Source organism: Dendropsophus ebraccatus, chromosome 9, assembly GCF_027789765.1.
Source record: "Dendropsophus ebraccatus isolate aDenEbr1 chromosome 9, aDenEbr1.pat, whole genome shotgun sequence".
Lineage (NCBI taxonomy): Eukaryota > Metazoa > Chordata > Amphibia > Anura > Hylidae > Dendropsophus > Dendropsophus ebraccatus.
In genome coordinates, this window is record NC_091462.1 from 50,272,773 (window position 1) to 50,293,086 (window position 20,314).

Genomic DNA, 20,314 nt, shown 5'->3' on the forward strand with positions numbered 1-20,314 from the left:
AAAAGATGATGTAAGTAACCAAGTAACCAATCAGGACAAAGCTATTTTATTTAAAAAGTTCACTAGAAAATGGCTCTTTTTAATAAACAACCTTCTATACTTTGCAGCAGGAAAACTTTTACCATAGTAGTTTGTTTGTAGAGGGTATACATTACCCGCTATAGTATACCGTAAAGCACTGCTTGATGTTATTATAACACAGCTATCTATAAGACAGTACTGATAGTATCAAAGTCTTTGGTTATCTGAGTACTGGGCAATGACTTGAGATACTCCAGATGTCTTCTGGCATCCTCTTGGTTGTGTCTCACATAATAAACCACATAGGTTATCACCATAGTAAACCAGCCAAACATAGTAATGAACATGGCCACATCTGTGGTCCTGTGGTGGATGTTGCAAAAATTGATGCCAGAGTCTAGAACCTGGATTAAAGGTTTTCCCACGTATTCCTCCTGTACTGAAGTCTGGCACGAAATGTCATTCACTGTGTCAGGGTCCAAGTTCAGTTCCCTTAACATCTCTTGAAGAGAACAGTCACAGTGTAAAGGGTTATTAGAGAGACGGATTTTGCCCTTTAAATTGGCCAAAACTTCTTTGGGGATGCTTTGAATCTGATTTCCCGACAAATCCAGAAGCCTCAGGCCATCAGTGACTCCTTTAAAAGCGGACAGTTCAATTTTCTCAATGGAGTTCCTGGAAAGGTCCAGTTCTTGGAGATGACTCAAGTCCTTAAATGCATTGTTGGGTACCTGTTGAATCTTGTTTGCATCAAGCTTTAAGGAAACCGTTTCCATGGGAAGGTCTACCGGTATTTCCTCCAGGTTTCTTGAACTACATTGGACCACCATGGCTCCATTGCTGTCTGAGCATTGACAACTTTTGGGACAAGATACAATGAACTGGAACTGAAAAAAGAGCAGCAGAAGTCCTCTGTTGAAAATGAAGTCTGTACCCCTAGATGTCTGCTCTGCTGGGTGCATCTTATAGAGGTCCACATGCAACGGATAGGATATGACTTCTAAAGTCTTCATCTGTGAACAACTTATGTCATCCTTGAGGACAGAGATGTGCAGTAGATGGCTCAGTAGGAATTCTTCAGTCAGTGGCCATGATGAATACTTGTTTCTGCAACAGCCTATAAAATAGAAAAAAAGGAAATATCATCTATGACAGCGGTTTTGGGTCCTATTTAATCAACTGAAATTTATGCAGAATATTCTACAAGCCTATACATAATATAAAAACATATGTTTCTCTGCTTGCCAGCACAATAAACATGAAATACACAGCTCGATATAATAGCAATCTGTATGCCACAATGGGACTATTTATCTAAGGAACACAGAAAAGCTCTTGTTTATATTGCTTTAGTTATATGATGAATATTCAAATATGAAATTTTAATATAAAACCCTCAAAAATGTCAAGTAGCAAACAAGGGAACTTTAAGATTTGGTTTCAAATAATGTAGTCTCCTTGTTCCACAAGTCTCTGCGCATAAATTGTCAAAGAAAAATTTACACAGCTATAAATGCAGCAAAGGAAAACTTTGCAGAACATTTTTTTTTTTGGCAGGGAACTTGTTTCTTAAGGGTAGCTTCACATGTACCGGACTCGCAGCAGTTTTCACAAAATCCGCTGCGTATCCTGGTACAGTGAAGTTGAATGGCTCACATAGCCGCAGCTGAAGTATGTGACCCAGCCCCTTTAGGCCCCCGCAGCTCGCGCCCGGAGCATACATTACCTGCTCTGCGCCACTGGGCGGGCTGTGGGGGGTTAAAGGGGCCAGGTCACATACTGGCAGCCGAATGAAAATTCCACTGCGAGTATGTGACCCATTCAACTTCACAGTACATGGATTTGAAGTGGATTTCGCTGCAAATCCGGTACGTGTGTCACTACCCTTAAACTAAGTAATAACAGCTGTACCCTCTATCTTGTGTCGCTGTAAGTGATGGAGCTTTAGGGCCCTATTCCACAGGAACGATAATAGGCCCCATTCGGCCGATTATCGCTCGGTGGAATAAGGAGAACGATCAGCCGATGATCGTGTCATCCGATGATCGTTCATTTAGGGCCAGACCTAAAATCATCGCTCCCCCACCGCGCATCGCTACGGTGGAATAGCGGTGTGCAGCGGGCGACCGACGATTTGAGAAGCACAATACATTACCTGCAGGGCTTGTCCTCCGCTCTGTCTTCCCCCCAGGGTCCTGCGCGCTCTAGGTTCCGAGTGGCCTGTCAGCTGACGGAGCGCTCAGCCAATCACAAGCCGGGACCACCGCGGCCTGTGATTGTCTGAGTGGCCTGTCAGCTGACAGGCTAATCTGAAGCTAGAGCGCGCGGGACCCGGGGAGGAAGACAGAGCGGAGGAGAAGACCTGACAGATAATGTATGCTGCAAGGGCTGCAAAGACATCGGTAACGATGTCCCTGCAGTCCTCGCTCAACAATCATCGGGCCGTGGAATAGGCCTAGTAAACGAGCGGCGATCTAGCAGATTGGCGCTCGTTTACATCATTGATCAGGCCATGGAATAGGGCCCTTAGGCTATGTTCACACAACTTTTTTTACAGACTTTTTTTAGGACAGACGTCATTTTGAGGCAAAACTGTAGCTGTATTTTGATAATTACGGCTGTAAATAACAATTATAATTATTAATATTTACGAAGTAATTATCAAAATGACATGTTTTCACCTAAAAATGACAGACGCCCCAAAATATAGCCCAACAAAAAACATTGGGTAAACATAACCTTAAGGCCATTACATGTTAGCAATACTTTTATTACAGAAAAGGTTTTTTTTTCAAATCAACTGGTGGCAAAAAGTGAATTGTAATTTACATCTATTAAAAAAATCACAAGTCTTCCAGTACTTATCAAGAGCTGTCCTGCAAAAAGTGGTGAATTCTTGCCAGTTTGGAGAGCAGGAGAATTTTTATATGGGGATTTGCTACTGCTCTGGACAGTTTCTGTCATGAACAGAGGTGGCAGCAGAGAGCACTGTGTCAGACTAGAAGGAATACACTACTTCCTGTAGGACATACAGTACCAATAAGTACTGGAAGACTGGAGATTTTTTCATTGAAGTAAGTTACAAATCTCTGGCACTTTCTGACACCAGTTGATTTAAAGGAAAAAAAATTGCTGGAGTACACATTTAATTGTGACATTTGGTACAAAACAGAGCTCACCTTTTATCACACAAAAAAATATAAAAAAATCATTGTCAATGAAAACATTAAAAAAATACTTTAAAACGTTATTGACATTTGTAATAATGCTTGACATGTTATTAGACATCAGAAAAAAAGCAAATATTGGCAGTACCTCTATGCCTCTGTTCACACTGCTGGTTCATGCTGCATGTGGCTTAAGTACAGACAACCCCCCTCCCCCCAAAAAAACAAAAAAAAAAACCAGAAAGTGCAACAGCAGCCCACAGGTGTAAGTGCTTACTGTATATACTTCCCCCGGCGTGCACTCAATAAAGACCTGCTCTATAGATATTAGAAAATTAGGATCTTAGCAAACTATTTGATCAAACAGGGTGTACTATGTCACCATGTTATGGTGTCCTCAGAGACATGGTCGTACTCTAGCTGCACATTTTTTGCTTTTTTTCTGTTGTATGTGGGGGGTGTGGGTACCTCTTGTGGGCTTGCACTTCACCCATCTCTTGTGAGTGTTAATAAATGTACATTTGGCTCCTATCTGCCCAGTTGTAGGCTTCTGTAGCCCAGGAGAGGCCATTGCTAGTGTGGGAATGCTAGAGTAGGACCATGTCTCTGAGGACACCTTAATGTGGTCACATGGTACACTCTGATCAAATAATTTGCTAGAATCCGAATGTTTTAATATATAAAAGCAGGTTTTTATTGTGTGTATGATGGGGGGAGTACACACTCCCTGCACCTGTAGGTTGCTGTTTCTTTTTTTTATCTTATCAGTAGGTTTCACTGCTATAAAAATATAAAATCGGAATAAAAATAGGAAGAAACACAATAGGAAGCTATACAAATAGGAAGAAACACAAATAGGCACTAAGAAAAAAGTAATCTGCCCCAAAATATGAGCTGATTAAAATGTGTAAATACTCAGAAAATATATTCAAAGTACACAAAATCTTATTTAACCCTTTGAGGACCAGGCCCAAAATGACCGAGTGGACCGCGCAAATTTTGATCTTAGTGCTTTCGTTTTTCCCTCCTCCCCTTCTAAGAGCTCTAGTACTCTCAGTTTTCTATCTACAAGCCATGTAAGTGCTTGTTTTTTTCAGGAATAGTTGTACTGTGTAATGGCGTCTTTCATTTTACCATAACATGTATGATGGAATTCCAAATATATTATTTATGAAGATATAAATAGGTGAAATCGTAAATAAGAATGCAATATGGTATCGTTTGGGGGGTTCCTGTGTCTACGTAATGCACTATATGGAAACAGCGACATGACACTATTATTCTATAGGTCAGTCCGAACACAACCATATGCAGGTTACACAGATTCTCTAATGTTATATATGTATTTTTTTATGAAATCCTTTTTTTTGGCAATTAAATATTAATAAAATGGGACTATTGTGATGCTTATAACAGTTTTATTTTTTCACCTACGGGGCTGTATGGGGTGTCATTTTTTCCGCCATGATCTCTAGTTTTTATTAATACCATATTTGTGAAGATCGGACGTTTTGATCACTTTTTATTGATTTTTTTATATATATAATGTAACATAAAATCGGTAATCTGCGCACTTTTTCCCCTCTTTTCGTGTACGCCGTTTACCGATCGCAATGACGCTTGTTATATTTTAATAGATCGGACAATTACGCACGCTACGGTATATTATATATTTATCTATTTATTTATTTTTATATGTTTTATTTATATAATGGGAAAGGGGGGTGATTTAGACTTTTATTGGGGGAGGGGCTTTGGGGTAGTGTAATAGTGTTTTGAACTTTTTTTTTTTTACACTTTTGAAGTCCCTTTGGGGGACTTCTACATTCACTACTTTGATTTTTACACTGATCATTGCTATGCCATAGACATAGCATTGATCAGTGTTATCGGCGCTCTGCTCATTGAGCCTGCCTGTGCAGGCTCAGTGTAGCAGATCGCCGATCGGACCGCACGGAGGCAGGTGAGAGACCTCCGGCAGTCCGTTTCAACGATCGGGACCCCCGCAGTCACACTGCGGGGGTCCCGATCGGTAAGTGACAGGGGACTCCCCCTGTCACTTACACTTAAACGCCGCGGTCGCGCCGCGATCGCGGCGTTTAAGGGGTTAATGACACGCGGCAGCGCGATCGCTGCAGCGTGTCATTACCGGTGAGGTCCCGGCTGCTGTTTGCAGCCGGCCCCCACCTGCTATGAAGCACGCTAGGCTCCGGAGCGCGCTTCATAGCGGGAAAAACACCCAGGACGTAAGGTTACGTCATGGGTCGTCTGGGGACTGGGGTTAAAATAAGCAAAAAAAAACAACCAAAAAAAAAAAAAACCTTGTCCTCAAAGAATGTGAACAGAATTCCAGTTGGTGCTCCTTTTATAGTAATTGAGGACAAGGTTTGGGGTGCCAAATGGTAGTGTATCACTAGGAGTCTTTAAAGAGACCCATGAGCAGCTTTTCCCTGTCGACCACTCTTGGTAGAACTCTCCCTGCAAATTAGGAGCGAACTATTAATCAAGGACAACTAGGCAGGGTTAAGCACCCGGCGACTACCCCATTGACTTAGATCCCCATTCTTGGCTATTATTATAACTATGGTTCTTCAGAAACATTTTAAAATAACTTGTAGATCACTGTAATAAGGATGCCTGCCTGTTGTTTGGGCAGCATGAACTTAATAACAAGTTTCGGTTAAAGACTCTCTTAGAGAGCCAGTCAATCAACCGGGTTGTGATGTCGGCTCTGGTTGAGATCCCCGAGCCCGGCGGGGGACCCGGAGCAGTGATCTGGCACTGCAGAGGCACGGGGAGAGGTGAGTTGAGATAATTTTTTATGTCCCCCCTCCCCTTGCCCCTGGCTTTAAAAAAAACATTGAATTATTTCTTTTACGTGTCGCGAAATGATGGAATATATATATATATATATATATATATATATATATATACAAAAGAGTTTTATTCTATAGCTATCTAAATATAGCGCCCTTTAACTCTGTTGGAAAATCTGTATAATACCAATTAAGGTTTTTTTTGCCTTTTTCAGGGTTCTCTGGTCATTTGTATTCTGTGAGATTCTTAACACCACTCACTGTCTCTTACATCTGTTCTGCTGCAGCATCTCTTTAGAAAAGTCTCTGGCTGTAGCCGTGTGATGTGCGCTTTCTCTATGAAATCCTGAGGCTGAAAGGAGCTCATTTCATTAAAAAAATCTCTTGTCAGATGCTGTTTAAACAAACTCATTATAGGCAGCAACACAGTTCCCACTCTGCAGCCTTTCATGTGTGTGATAGGAAATCCTGGAATAATAAACCTGGATTAACTATGGCATTCATTATATTTTCATCATATATTTTTTAAATTTTTAAGTTAAATAACTTACAAAGTGAACAAGCCACTGAATGATAACAATAAGAGGATGAAACTGCTCAGATCACTGTCCAGAAATGTCTATTTCATTGATCGTATCTGATTATTAGGGAACGTCATTCATTCTTAATATGACGGGTTGTTTATCTCATAACAAATACAGTTCCTTAGAAGTAAAGACAAAGGGATACAATAAATATTAATAAGCCATCCGTTTTCAAGGAAAAAATATGCAAACTAATGTGAGCTTATACAGTCCTGAAATGTTTTGAAGGAAATGTGGTGCACTTAAAAGCAAAGGATAAGGCAGTATACTAAGCTTAAAGGGGCAGTCCAAGGATATATATACTGTAGATGTGAGCTCATTAAAGCATGACTGTCACTTAAAAAAAGATTTAGTATGCCAAAAGTTTTGATTGGTCAGGTCTCAATGCTGAGTCCCCCATCGATGATTAAATAGAGTGAGAAGGCGGCTCATGGAGCCCATCTCTAGGAGAAAACCAGGGAGGGAAGCAAATAACTGTGCACTTGTCCTTTCTCCATCTAATGATCAGTAAAAGTAACAGTAATGCTTTATACATATATAAATAGACCATACTCCCCTACCCTGAGCTGCTGTTCTGCTGTCTTCAGGTTCCCACTCGTCACTGCTTCTGCCTGGTTCTGAGACAAGTACTGCCCTGTCAGCCAATCACTGACTGAGGCAGAACACTGCTGTGACAAGTGATTGGCTGAGCAGTCAGTTTTTCCTGAGATAACTCATCTCAGTAAAAAAAAAAAAAAAAAAAGTAGAGACTTTAAAATGTTATGTGCTATTTGAGATATTAGAGGTTTTTGAGAGTCTGTGGAGCCCAAATGACCATGGAAAAGTATCAGGATGGTGGAAGGGAGGATACCAGTACTTAAATTTTTTGCTCAATTTCCCTGTTCATGGTCAATGGGCTAAGCAAAAAGGCTAATCCTTTAATTAAAAATTATCCCTTATCCACAGGGGAGGATAACTCGTGGATTAGTGGGAGTTTGCTCACTGTGACCCAGTTGAACAAGACAGTCTAAAGCCCCTATTACATGGGGTCATCTCCTGAAGCAAGTGAGTGCCAACCTGTCAGGTCAGCCCTCCCTGCTTGCTGCCGGCGCTATTACACACGTCAACAGCAAGCGGGTAAGTGAAGTGCGGGGTGGAGGAAAGGCTGCGGGGAACTTCGAATGGGCTCCCCGGACGGTCCAGGAAACCCATAGGTGATAGCAGTGGTGCGGTGGCGGCAGATTGTTAGTATCCAACATAGACATGAAAAGACAATGATCAGCCGACATTGTGCATGTAGGCTGATTGTTGCCTTCTATCACACAAAGCGATTATTGGCTGTAATGGCTGATAATCGCTTTGTGTAATAGGGCCTTAAAGATGCATATTGAAGACTAACCTAAGCTTACACATTCTAAGAATTGAACAGGTTCTTTTTATCTTCCCCAATGAAAGTGCTTGGACTTCAGATACAATTCAATAGCAAAACAAAAAGTCTCTGTATGTAAAAAAGATTCCTAAGTAACTATGGCAGACAATTTCCAGGTACAACAGAGCTTTTTTACCACCGTGGTCATTCATCATACAGGGATGTCAATTCACCATACAAGTAGAAACTGTCTTATTCTTAAAGTGAACTGAATTTTTGATGAAGTGTTTTTGTATATGTTGCAAAATTTTTCTAGCTTTTTATATGCTGCAATATGCTGCTTTAATGGGCCTTCTATCTTCGCATAGAAGTATGGGGAGGAGGGGGAGGGGAGGAAAGGGGGAGGGGAAAATAATACATCCCCTGAAAATAGACATAGCGCATCTTTGGGAGCAAAAATTAATATAAGACACTCTCTTATTTTCGGGGAAACAGGGTATCTGTGTTCATGAGGTTAGTCTGAACTTGATTTATCTTTTTTTCAATTAGGCTTCCATTGCTCTTCAGCATTGCTTTCTGACTATTTTATCCAATATAAAAAAAAAATTGTACTTGACAGAAATCTGATGGACCCATTATAAGACCTGGTGAAATAAACATTATTCTGCTTCCATTACCCTCCACTAAAAGCAAATTCGACCTTTTGTTGAAGTCCTGACACAGACATGTTGCTAGCATTGTGGTGTCAAACTTATTTAAGGCATCCATAGTAAATAGTGTGACGGGTTATCCCCTGTGTGACTCAGCTGTTAGCACAATGATGGATTGGCATTGCGCTGGCTGCAGAAAGGGGATAAGCAGCTGGGAGCAGCCACATAATGCTAATTCCATTCTGAACCATGTTAAAGTGCACACCCAGTCTTAAAGGACAAGTGCCATGAAAAACTTTTCCCCAGTAATTAAAGCACATTACAAAGTTATATAACTCTGTAATGTGCTTCAATCACCTATCTGCCTCCCTTCCCTGTCTTTTCCCCTCTCCACCCCCCACCAGGAAGTGTCCTGACTCACACAGACCTGATTACTGTCGTCACCGTCACCAGGCAGCTCCTTCTTGTGAGGATGAGTCATCAGCAGGAGTGCTGCTCTAGCTCCTGTTACACCAGCCTCCCCCTCCTTGTCAGGTGACTCTGCTTGCTCAGCTTATCTTCTCTAGTGACATGACTCCTTCACTGAGTCCATGGCAGCAGGAGAGAGGGTATGAGGGGAGGGGGGAGCTGCCTATGTGCCGAGTCAGTCTGAGGGAAGATAACCATGACATGTGACAAGTGATGGCTTGCAGTTGTTCAGCCAATGCGAGCTGAGCAAGCCTGTCACCTGACAAGGCAGGGGAGGGGGGAGGCTAGTGTAACAGGAGAAGGAGCTGAGAGAAGAGCTTGGTGACGGTGATGACAGTAATCAGGTCTGTGTGAGTCAGGACACTTCCTGGTGGGGGGTGGAGGGGGGAAAAGACAGGGAAGGGAGGCAGATAGGTGATTGAAGCATATTACAGAGTTATATAACTTTGTAATGTGCTTCAATTACTGGGAAAAAGGTTTTCATGGCACTTGTCCTTTAAAGGAAACCTTCACTGAGCTTCTGAATCCCTATGTTCAGTGAGATCTTTATTTATTATGCAAAATCACATGACATGATTTTCTGAACAGTCACTACCTGATTTACCTGATTCCCATCCCCCTTCTTTATTTTTATAAAAGCAAATAATGTTTAAAGGAGGAGATGAGCAGACTAATACATAGTTTTTATTGGAAAAAAAAATGCTGTATGACTTATCATTTATTCGTGTAAACCTCTGCTCATTCTCAGCTAGTAGTCAAGTGGGCGGTCCTACACAGTGATTGACAGCTCTGTATGTACACTTATACATAGATCTCTGTCAATCGCTAATTAAGACCACCCACTTGACACCCTCGCCCAGAATGAGCAGAGGTTTACAAGAATAAATGACAAGCTATCCTGGAACTTTCTCCGTATGACTATATATGAGTTTGCCCAGCCTTTCAATTTCCCAACATGATGCCTGCATATTGGATTGTATTTTGAACATGACGGGTTTCCTTTAGGTCAGAGGTTTTTTACATTAGAACGGAGGTAGCTATAGTCTCCTCTCATTTATGTTTAATAAATACATGTAGCAGGTGACTTAAAGGAGAAGTCTGGCGATATTTTAAAATTTCCAGCTGTCAGTGGAAGGCAGGATCATAATAAACAAGTTAAACTTACCTCTCCCTGTGCCTGCGAAGCGCTGCCTTACCAATCCGGGACCGCTGCCGGCCTCCAGAACCTCAAGCTCCAGTGATGTCATGACTTGACTGATGGATTGCCTCCCAGCCAATCAGTGACTGGGGCGGGGCACCATTGCAGTCACTGAATGGCTGATAGTGAAATCCATCAGACATGTTGGTCATTGCCCCTCCCACCTCAAGTTGCAACGACAATGGAACTCGAGGGAAAATTAGTTCCGCCCCCGGGATCCTGGGCTTCTAATGCAGCATATGGGGCATAGAGAGAGGTATCACTTGTTTATTATGTTCTCCCCTACCCCTGCAAGTTTTACAATTCAGAAGACTTTTCCTCTAAATTCTTGAAAAAGTATCCTGAATGGTTTTGTTAAAAAAAAAAAAAAACAACTTTAACCAGGTATTTCTAAAAATATATTTTAAAATGATGTCTGAACCTATAATCCTCATCACAATGTATATAGCTTTTGCTTCTTTTAGTTTGCAAACCCAAAATCGGGCAGTTCACACAGTGCACAAGCTGGTTCATGAACTGGGCCTTGTTCTCTTGCTGTCTTGCTCACTGACTGAGTTACTAAGGTAAAGACATGTTTTTACACTGTGCTTTCTTTAACATTAATGTAACTTTAACATAGAAGAACTTAGGCTCTGCGGAGGGGCTAGGTCTATTTCTGAATGAACAATGTACTGCTGATGAGTGCAGACATCACTCATTACATACAGATTACATATAATGAAGCCAGCTAGAGTCCATCCACGTTGGACATCATCAAGGGAAGACAACAATCCCTTGGGGCTCTTATCGCCAGGAAGAATTACACTGATGATAGTGGTAGACCAAAATGTTAATGTGTTATGCCTAATAATGTAATGAAAGAAGAGATCCACGAATGGCACTTCCCCTAAAATCTTCACCTTTATTGTATATAGACAGTATAGGACATGGACATCACGGAGGAACTCGCTCCCAGCCTGATGGTTTAACCCATTGCGAACTATGGAGAACATACAGATGTAGCCAGGCTTACCATGAGTTGCAGCCAGGGTTAACTTGATCACAATAACCCATTTAACTTGACTTTCTAATTGACTTAACATAGCTCCCTGACACAATTGCTGCATCAGGGATCAAGTTAACCCTGGCTACAAGTGATGGTAAGCCTGGCTACAGCTGTACATTAAGACCGGCATACTCATACGCCAGTCTTAAATTAAGCGTCGCCCCTATTTACCCAGCCGGATGTGCTAAGAGGCGCCCCTTAGTAAATCTTATGGGACCTGCATCTGCAGTGCAGTAGGTGCAGAAATCTACACCTGGTCTGTAGATTTTTGCCATGGTTCACAGCTGATATCTGTTGCCTGGCCACACCTCTTCCCCCCCTTTCTTCGCTACCTGGCCCTGCCTGTCAGGATTGTGCAGTAACCTGGTGTAAACTGGGCCTGTTTTTACTTCTATGTGCCACTACCGCTTGCTTCTCAGCCTCCTGGCAATACGGGGGTTAAACTGATTACTGGGAGACTTGATTAATGCAGCTGAGTAGGTCTTTAGACTGACTGGTTTCTCTACCTATCTGGAACCTGGAAGCTGTTGTTCAGCATAAAAGAAAGCTAAGGCACTCTCCCAGAGCTGGCTAATTAGGTTAATACCCTGGTCCCAGCTTCCTCCTATCTATTCCTGCGTTTCCCATCCTAACTCCCTTTGCTTGCTTGCTTGTACCTGACCTCTGTCTTTGACTTTAGACTATCTGACTGATAACTGTTTTTGTACTGCGCTGCCTGTCTGTTTTTGACCCCTGTTTTTGATTATTGTGATTGTCTGTCTGTCTCGTTCTGTGTGCACGTACCCAGTGTAGGAAACATCATTGTGGTTGTCCGCAGCTGCCTAGGACCGTGTGAGGCAAGTAGGTAGGGACAGTTAGTGGGTTCAGCATCAGGGCTCACTGTCATGTCGTGTCCCCACCTGCCACGTACTGACACTGCCCATCAGAGTCACACCTGACAAACACCTTGAAAAATGGCAAATATATGGGCCTTTTCTGTGGTGTATGCCAGGGATGCACATTCATAAAGGTGCCCCAAAATATAAAGTGTATAGGGACCTTTAACCATCCCTGGGTTTGCATGCAGTCCAAAGAGGGATCTGTTATTAGGATAGGTGTTATCTATAGGCCTCTGGGGCAAAGTGAGGACTATGATAGCATGCTGATGGATGAAATTACTAAAATGTCATTAAAGGGGGACATTGTAGTTATGGGTGACTTCAACATGCCAGATGTGGTTTGGAATATACCTTCTGCACTTACATGTAAAAGCAAGAATATAATAGAAACCCTTGCAGGGGCATCTCTAAAACAGCTTGTGAAGTCACCAACCAGAGGAGAGAACATTCTAGATTTAGTATTTACTAATGGGGATCAGGTTTCTGAAGTTAAAGTGGCAGAAAATTTAGGTGCCAGTGACCACCAGTGCCTATGGTTTGACATACAAACTGACTGCGTCCAATCCCATACTACGACAAGAGTATTGGATTTTAGGAAGACAGATTTTAAGAAAATGGGGGAGTATTTAGATGAAGAATTAAGAGAGTGGGATAAAACATCGGGAGCGAGCACTCAGTGGGCAGAATTAAAAAATGCCATATTAAAGGCAACTAGACTACATGTGCGAGAAGTTAGCAAAAGTAAAAGGAAGAAGAATCCATTATGGTTTACTAGAGAGGTTAAGGCCATTGTAAAAGGAAAAAAGGCAGCGTATAGGAAGTATAAGGAGACTGGGAATGAAGCTGACAGAGAGATGTATAAAAGTATACAGAAGGAGGCAAAGCAGATTATGAATGCTGCTGAAGCCTCAAAAGAAGAAGAAATGGCAAAATCTGTTAAGGAGGGGAATAAAACCTTCTTCATATATATAAGTGACAGGAAGAAGAAGAAGAATGGCTGCAGCATTACTATAATAAGTAATGGGGAGAATACGTTTATTGATGGAGATAAGGCGGTCGCTGACTATTTGAATAGTTACTTCTGCTCAGTGTTTTCAGAAGGAGGCCTTCAAAATCACAGGATGGTTGAACACAGCATTGCCTCTAGCTATATGGGTTCAGCTCCAGTATTTTCAGAGGCTGAAGTTACAGAGGAACTTGCCCGTTTAAAGCTGAATAAGGTGATGGGTCCAGATGGCGTCTATCCTAGGGTTCTTAAAGAACTCGGATCTGTGATTGTTGCCCCCCTGACAGATCTGTATAACCAAGCTTCAGCAAAGCTTTTGATACAGTTCCCCATAAAAAGCTGATAGAGAAGTTGGAGAAGATTGGACTTAATCCCTAGATAGATCGTCTGTGGATGGATGACTGCCTTGGTAACCCTTGTCATGTTGCAATACTCGCCACAGAGTTAGACTTTGACGTAAAAAGGGCCACCCTGGTATTTCCCTATTTATGTTCCAATACTCGCAACCGAGTGGGACGTAAGGGGCTACGAATCAGGGTGGTTTGGTGATCTCCCCACTGGGAAGCACCCCCTTGGCAATAGGCTTCCCTCTCCTGGAGGGATATCTGGCTATTCCCGTGTTTTGATACTCGGACCCTTTTTTTGCATAATTAATCCCTAGATACTTTGGTGGATTTGTGGTTGGCTGAAGGATAGATATCAGAGGGTTGTTGTTAATGGTGTATATTCCGAGCAGAGGTAACAAGTGGTGTGCCACAAGGGTCTGTTCTGGGTCCTATTCTTTTTAATATGTTTCTAAGTGACATAAGAGAAGGTTTGGTAGGTAAAGTTTGTCTGTTTGCTGACGACACAAAAGTGTGCAATAGGGGTGATATTCCTGGAGGTGTCAGTAATATGGAAAATGATTTAGCTTTGCTAGATAGGTGGTCCAAACAGTGGAAATTGAAGTTCAACGTTTCCAAATATAAAATAATGGACTTGGGGAGGAGGAATCCTCTATCCGAGTATCACATCGGCAGTACTATGTTGAAAAAGACTTCAGAAGAGAAGGATTTAGGGGTAGTGATTTCTGACAGCCTTAAAATGAGTCACCAGTGCAACCAGGCGGTGGGGAAAGAAAATGGTATGCTGGGGTGTATAGCTAGAGGTATAACCAGTAGGAAGAGGGAGATTGTGATCGCGCTGTATAGAGCTCTGGTGAGGCCACATCTGGAATACTGTGTCCAGTTCTGGAGACCTCATCTAAAAAAAGACATTGATAAAATAGAACGGGTCCAAAGACGGGCTACAAAAATGGTGGAGGGTGTGAGGCATAAACCATATCAGGAAAGATTTAAAGATTTGAATCTGTATAGTCTGGAGGAAAGAAGGGAAAGGGGGGACATGATTGAAACCTTTAAGTATGTTAAGGGACTAAATAAGGTTCAAGAGGGGAGTGTTTTTATTAAAAAAAAAAACTAAGCTCAAGAACAAGAGGACATAGTGAGAGGTTAGTTTGAGGAAAGGTCAGAAGCAAAATATTATTTTACTGAAAGAGTAGTAGATACCTGGAACAAACTTCCAGCAAAGGTGGTTGGTAAATCTACAATAACAGAATTTAAACATGCCTGGGATAAACATACATATATCCTAAGATAATAAGAAAGAAAATACTAAAAGGGCAGACTAGATGGACCCAGCGGTCTTTTTCTGCCGACAGTCTTCTATGTTTCTATGTAGTGCCTGGATTGTGCCATGCAGCACTACTTTTTGCCGTCATACAATATTATATATTTGTTTTTATGTCTTAGGTTTGCATTTGTCTTTGTTTAGTATCTAGTTTTTGTTACTTAATAATAATTTTAATGCTTTTGATAAAATTTCTAATATCCAAATCATTTTCAATACCAGTATATCTCCAAACAAAAGTGGTTATCCCTTTGATGTGGTGTGGTGTTCCATTGAATGAATAGAGCCAAGCTGTAATACCACAGACAAGCCAAGGATAAGTGTGGCACTGTTTTTGGAAGAAGGCAGTTCCTGAAAAAAACCCTATATAATTTTTTTTAAAGTTAAACTCATCTACTAGAATCTGTTATGTTACTATTGTAATCAAAAGAAATCCCAAACACAGCTAAGGCCAATTTCTACAGAACACAAGAATAAAAGAGGTTGAGGATGACATCATCTAAGTATCAGTAGATTTAGTACATGTTGCACAAAGGTTCTAATCAATACAAAGTTGCCAGAAGATGTAAGCTAAGTGTTTAACTTATTCAACCTGAGACCTTAAAGTTAAAAATAACCCACTAATACTGTGTATACTGATAGCATCCTGATGACACATCATATTATTCTAGCATTGGTATAAATATATTCCTAGCAGCACATTAACAACAGCTGTTATGTGTTTAATTCTTAAACTATGAGTGGGTAACAACTGTATTTCCAATGTCATGCAATGCAGAGATAGGCTGGAACTTGCTCTCCATAATAATTTATTGGTACACAATATTCCCAAATTAAGCCACATGAATAACTGAGGTTGCATGACATACAGAACCTAGTACCTCGGTCAAAATTTTGTATTAAGGGATGCATGTGACTATGCACTATCCCGAATTAAAGGATTTTTCCATTGTTCATCTTTGCCCTGAATTCCTAGTTTCACAGCAGTTATTTCTATGAAAAGTTAAACATGTGCCCCTACATCCCATCTTGTGGCGCACAAGTTAAACATGTGCCCTACTTCTATACAGAAACTTTAACTCTTATTGTATCAACAACCTACTACTAGTACAGTCACATTCATACTCCGCTATGTGCCCACATAACCAGGTGTGTCTGTTTTCATTTTGTTGTTTAGTTTCTTCCCCTTTTTCTTCAAGATACTTTCGTCTTACATATACTGTATATTATATCCCCTATTATACTATATGATTGAACATTATATTGATATATATTGGAATCAATCTTGCGAGTTTCACAATTTAAATGACACTCTATGGCTGTTCCCAATACAAACTGAAGAAGTAAGATACAGAATAACAATCTATGCTAAAAAAATAGCTTTATAAAACAAAAATTGCTCAGAGCCACAAAGCAAATGATAGAATTAGAAGGAAAGGAGACAGATGAGTTGTATTCCTCAAATGCTCCATAATGCTGCTAATACAGAATTGACCTATAAAGGATCATGCTAGTGATCTTATGTAATGACAAATTAAAATGACATAATAACCATGCAGACTTACTGTTTCTGGCTCTGTTGTAGAGGTCCTTAATGTGTAACTTAAGAGGATGCTCCTGGGCTAGGTGCAGCTCATTCACAAATCCTCAGTAGCTTACAGCACATTGATCATCATCAGCTATCCCAGCTATTCCTGACAATATTGCCAGCATAACACCAGACAATCACAATAGGAATTTGCTGTCCCAGTGTAACAAGATCCAAACAGGCAGCTGTATTCTGTATTCTGATGCAAACCATGTCCATGGGAGTCACACTAACCATGTGGATAAATCAGCTCTTTAACATCACAGCTTGCTATGTCTCAGTCAGAAATGCTGGGTAAAATGGAATGACAATAAAAAAATAAAATAAAATAAAAAGCCCAGGCAGCTTAGATAAAGAAGTGTGCCACAAGTTCCCATGCAGCAGACACAGCAGGAGAAGGACAGGGGCAACCCTCCTCTGGTCAGCTGCACTTGTTGCTATTTCCAGAGAGCACAGCACCCATTCTGTTTTGCTGGTAACATCAAGACTCCTAGAGACCAATCAGACTTCCTAGGGGCAGTAACTGGATCTTTTCTCTTCACTGTCAGTGAAATTCCTGCTAAAAAGACATTTCTGTTACAGGCAAAGCACTCATAGCAGGCTAACATGTACTTCATGCATTCTCCTGGGATTCTAAGAAGATGGATGTAGTAAATCCAAAAATAACTGAACAATATGGTGTTAGTTCTATTGTCATCATCAATCGTAGGCTGGTACCATAAAAATGAATTGTACAACGCTAAGGATTATACATATATATTTTTGGTTGCCAACAGTACAGAACCTATAGAAATCGGTTCACTACTGTGTTTAAATCGACATTTTAAAAATTTTGAATTACGATTTGTAATTTCATACAAAAATGGACATCAAAGAAGAATGTGTTGACGGGTGACATGACCCTCCCATATAAATCACCCCAGGCGCCTACTTATACCAAGGAATGCACTGAGAGCATCCACTGCGCTATATATATTCATGACAATATTCACAGACAAAGGGTTGGCCATATTGCTACATATCTGTACAGTCACTGCCACTGGGTTCGAAAACACTTCATGCTCTATTCTTGTGGTGATACAAAGTCACAGTTATGAGATCAGCACACACAGGCAAATCCACATACCACAATGATGACACAACGTGATCCTTGTATAATAGCTTGTAGCATTGGGAAATAAATATGGAATCATAATTAGAGAAGTGCGCTTGATCAGCGCTCCGCTCAACAAGCTGACGGCCTGTACACGCTGCTCGGCTCCCTGCCGCTCCACCCTGGGTGCCAGGAAAAGCTGGATCCAATACTCGGAAACTGGGAGAAGTTTCCCAGGATTGGATCCAGCTTTTCCCAGCATCTTGGGAGGAACGGCAGGGAGCGGAGCAGGACTGAAAGGCCGTCAGCTTGTTGAGCGGAGTGCTGATCAAACAAAGCTATTCGATTCGTGTAGATGAGGGATTCAATCATCTCTAATCATAATATTGGAGGAAAGATTATGGAATCAACAAAGTTTTTTTTTTTTTAATTTTGTCTGAATCTCATTAAAGTCCTACAATTTAAAAACTTTTGACGTCATAGAGACACGTGAATAGTTTTGATTAGATGGAGTCTGGGTGTTCAGATCCCCACACATTGCTAGGACAAGGACTCATTTAAAGTGGTTGTCCAGGAAAAAAATATAATATGCTAGTCTGCCGCGGCTGCAGAGGACATGACAATAATAAAGACTTACCTGTCCCCCTCCACCACAGCTACCGGTTCATGGGCCACCTGCTCTGCTGTCCCTGCTTCTACAACATCCGCTAAAGTGCCGCTCCCTCCAGACATGGCCTCTTAGCATAGACAGTACAGAGACTATGCTAAGCGGACTTTTTTTTAAGGAACACTTTATGGCATAGACTTATGGAGTCAAATCATAAGACACGGACATGGTAGTCTGCGGGACAGGCATCTCACCTCATGTGTCCTTTAAGATTGAATGCTTTACTGTTCTTTGCTCTGTGCCAAGATGCACATTGATTCATCTACTTCAGCATCATCAAACTTATTTTCTATAAAAAAAAATAAAGTGGACAAAATTTCTATGCATACATGCGCAATGACTGTTGAAGTAATGACTGTCATCTCCGCTGGTCCTTTCTCTGACATGAAACCTGATATCATAAAAGCCTTGGGAAATGCAATTGTTTTTTTAAAGTCATCTTTATATATTTTCTTAGGATGGCGCCAGGCAAAAGTTTTAGCATCAGATTGGTGATTCATCACTGAATATCACTTTCATTTCCTCTCTTAGCCCAATATAACCTTCCTGTGACCCCGCTTCATAGAGCTCTAGTGACGCCACATCTGGAATACTGGGCCCAGTCAGGGAGACTTCACCAACAAAAAAAGATATTGATAAAATAGTACAGGTTCAACAATGGGCTGCATAAAAAGGTGGATGGGCTAAAGCAGAAAAACAGGAAAGACTTACGGATCTAAGGCTATGTTTACACAACGTATATTTTTGTAAAATCACGGCCGTTGTACAATGGCCGTGATTATTACGAGAATATACGTTGCATTGCTGTTTATGCAATCCCGGCCGGAGCGTATACATATAGTATACGTTCCGGCCGGGATCCCTAGCGGTGCCGCAAAGAACTGACTGCGAATAGCGGCCGTCGAAAACCATGTCAGTAAACACTGTGGAGCGAGCGGCCGACGCCCCATAGTGTGCTGTGGGGAGTTCTGATGCGGTCGCGCACGGATGCGCCTGCATCAGAACTCTGCGACCCGAAAGATCATCCGGCCGGTACTGCAGTATTGGTCGGGATGAACTTTTCAGAGATTGGTCGTTCGTGACCGGACGGTCTCTTACAACGTGTGAACATAGCCTAAATCTACTGTATATAGTCTGGAGGAAAGAAAGGAAAGGGAGAACATGATCGAAACTTTTAAATATGTTAAAGGACTAAATAAGATTGTCCATTATTAAGCAAGTTTTAGGGCTTATTATTCCTCTATATGCACAATGTATTATGGGCCCCCATCACCCAAAATTGCTGATCCCGACCTTGTGGAGGTCTACTGACCCCCCAAATTTTAATCTGTGACGTCGTATGGAGAAACTGGTGAATTGGGAACAGAGGTCTCATGCCTCATTCTCTACTATCTGGTCTTCTTGGAAAGCTTTCACTAATCTCCACCCATTAGGTAGAAGCCCCCAGTAGATCTCCCTACTAGGTAGAGGCCTCTAGAAGGTAATCTATCTTCACTAAGTAATCCCCCTCAATTAGGTAAATGTCCCCAGTTTGTAGATAATACTGCCATATTAGGTAGATTACTCAATAAGTAGAACCCCCCACCCACTCGGTAGATGGCCCCAGTAGGTAGATAATCTCAACCCCTTAGGTAGAAGCCCCTAGTAGATAGGCAATCTCTCTATTAGGTAGAGGCCTCCAATAGGTAATCTATCCCACTAAGTAATTCCCTGTCCACTCCTTTCAGTTATAAATACTATAAGAAACTGGAGTGGAGGAGACAGGGAGACAGGGAAAAGTAGAATAGACTTGGCATACCCATGTAAGCCTATGTCAGACAATAGAGGTAGATAGTGGTAGCTAAATACTGGAAGCTAAAGGGGCTTTCATGATGTTATGAGAAGAGAGGGCACTATTAATTTCAAATTTTCAATTTGTGTGGCCTCCTAATGGAGGGGGGCATAATGGTCTGACACCAACTCTAGAAACATGAATACAGTGCACATAGATAATGGCCATAAGGCATGAACATGTGTGTTGGGGGGATTTTACAATCTCTGCATTTTATATAGAGATAATAGACATCTAGATTCAGGCACATAAGGGTTTATGAAGCTGTGACCACCTTCCAACTTTT

At 41.4% G+C, this 20,314-nt stretch overlaps 1 protein-coding gene across 1 annotated transcript; it reads right to left on the bottom strand.

Moving 5' to 3' along the window:
• Positions 1-206: 206 nt before the first annotated feature.
• On the bottom strand, positions 207-16,429 carry LRRC3 (leucine rich repeat containing 3). The gene is made up of 2 exons (XM_069985232.1): positions 16,415-16,429; positions 207-1,138 (listed from the first exon to the last, which is right to left on the bottom strand). The coding sequence occupies exon 2, from the start codon at positions 1,032-1,034 to the stop codon at positions 207-209; it is 828 nt and encodes a 275-aa protein (XP_069841333.1). The 5' UTR covers positions 1,035-1,138; positions 16,415-16,429.
• Between the last annotated feature and the right edge of the window lie 3,885 nt (positions 16,430-20,314).

What these genes read in the sequence shown, in the direction of transcription:
- LRRC3 (XM_069985232.1), bottom strand. Translation starts at nt 1,034, where the DNA reads ATGAAGACTTTAGAAGTCATATCCTATCCGTTGCATGTGGACCTCTAT.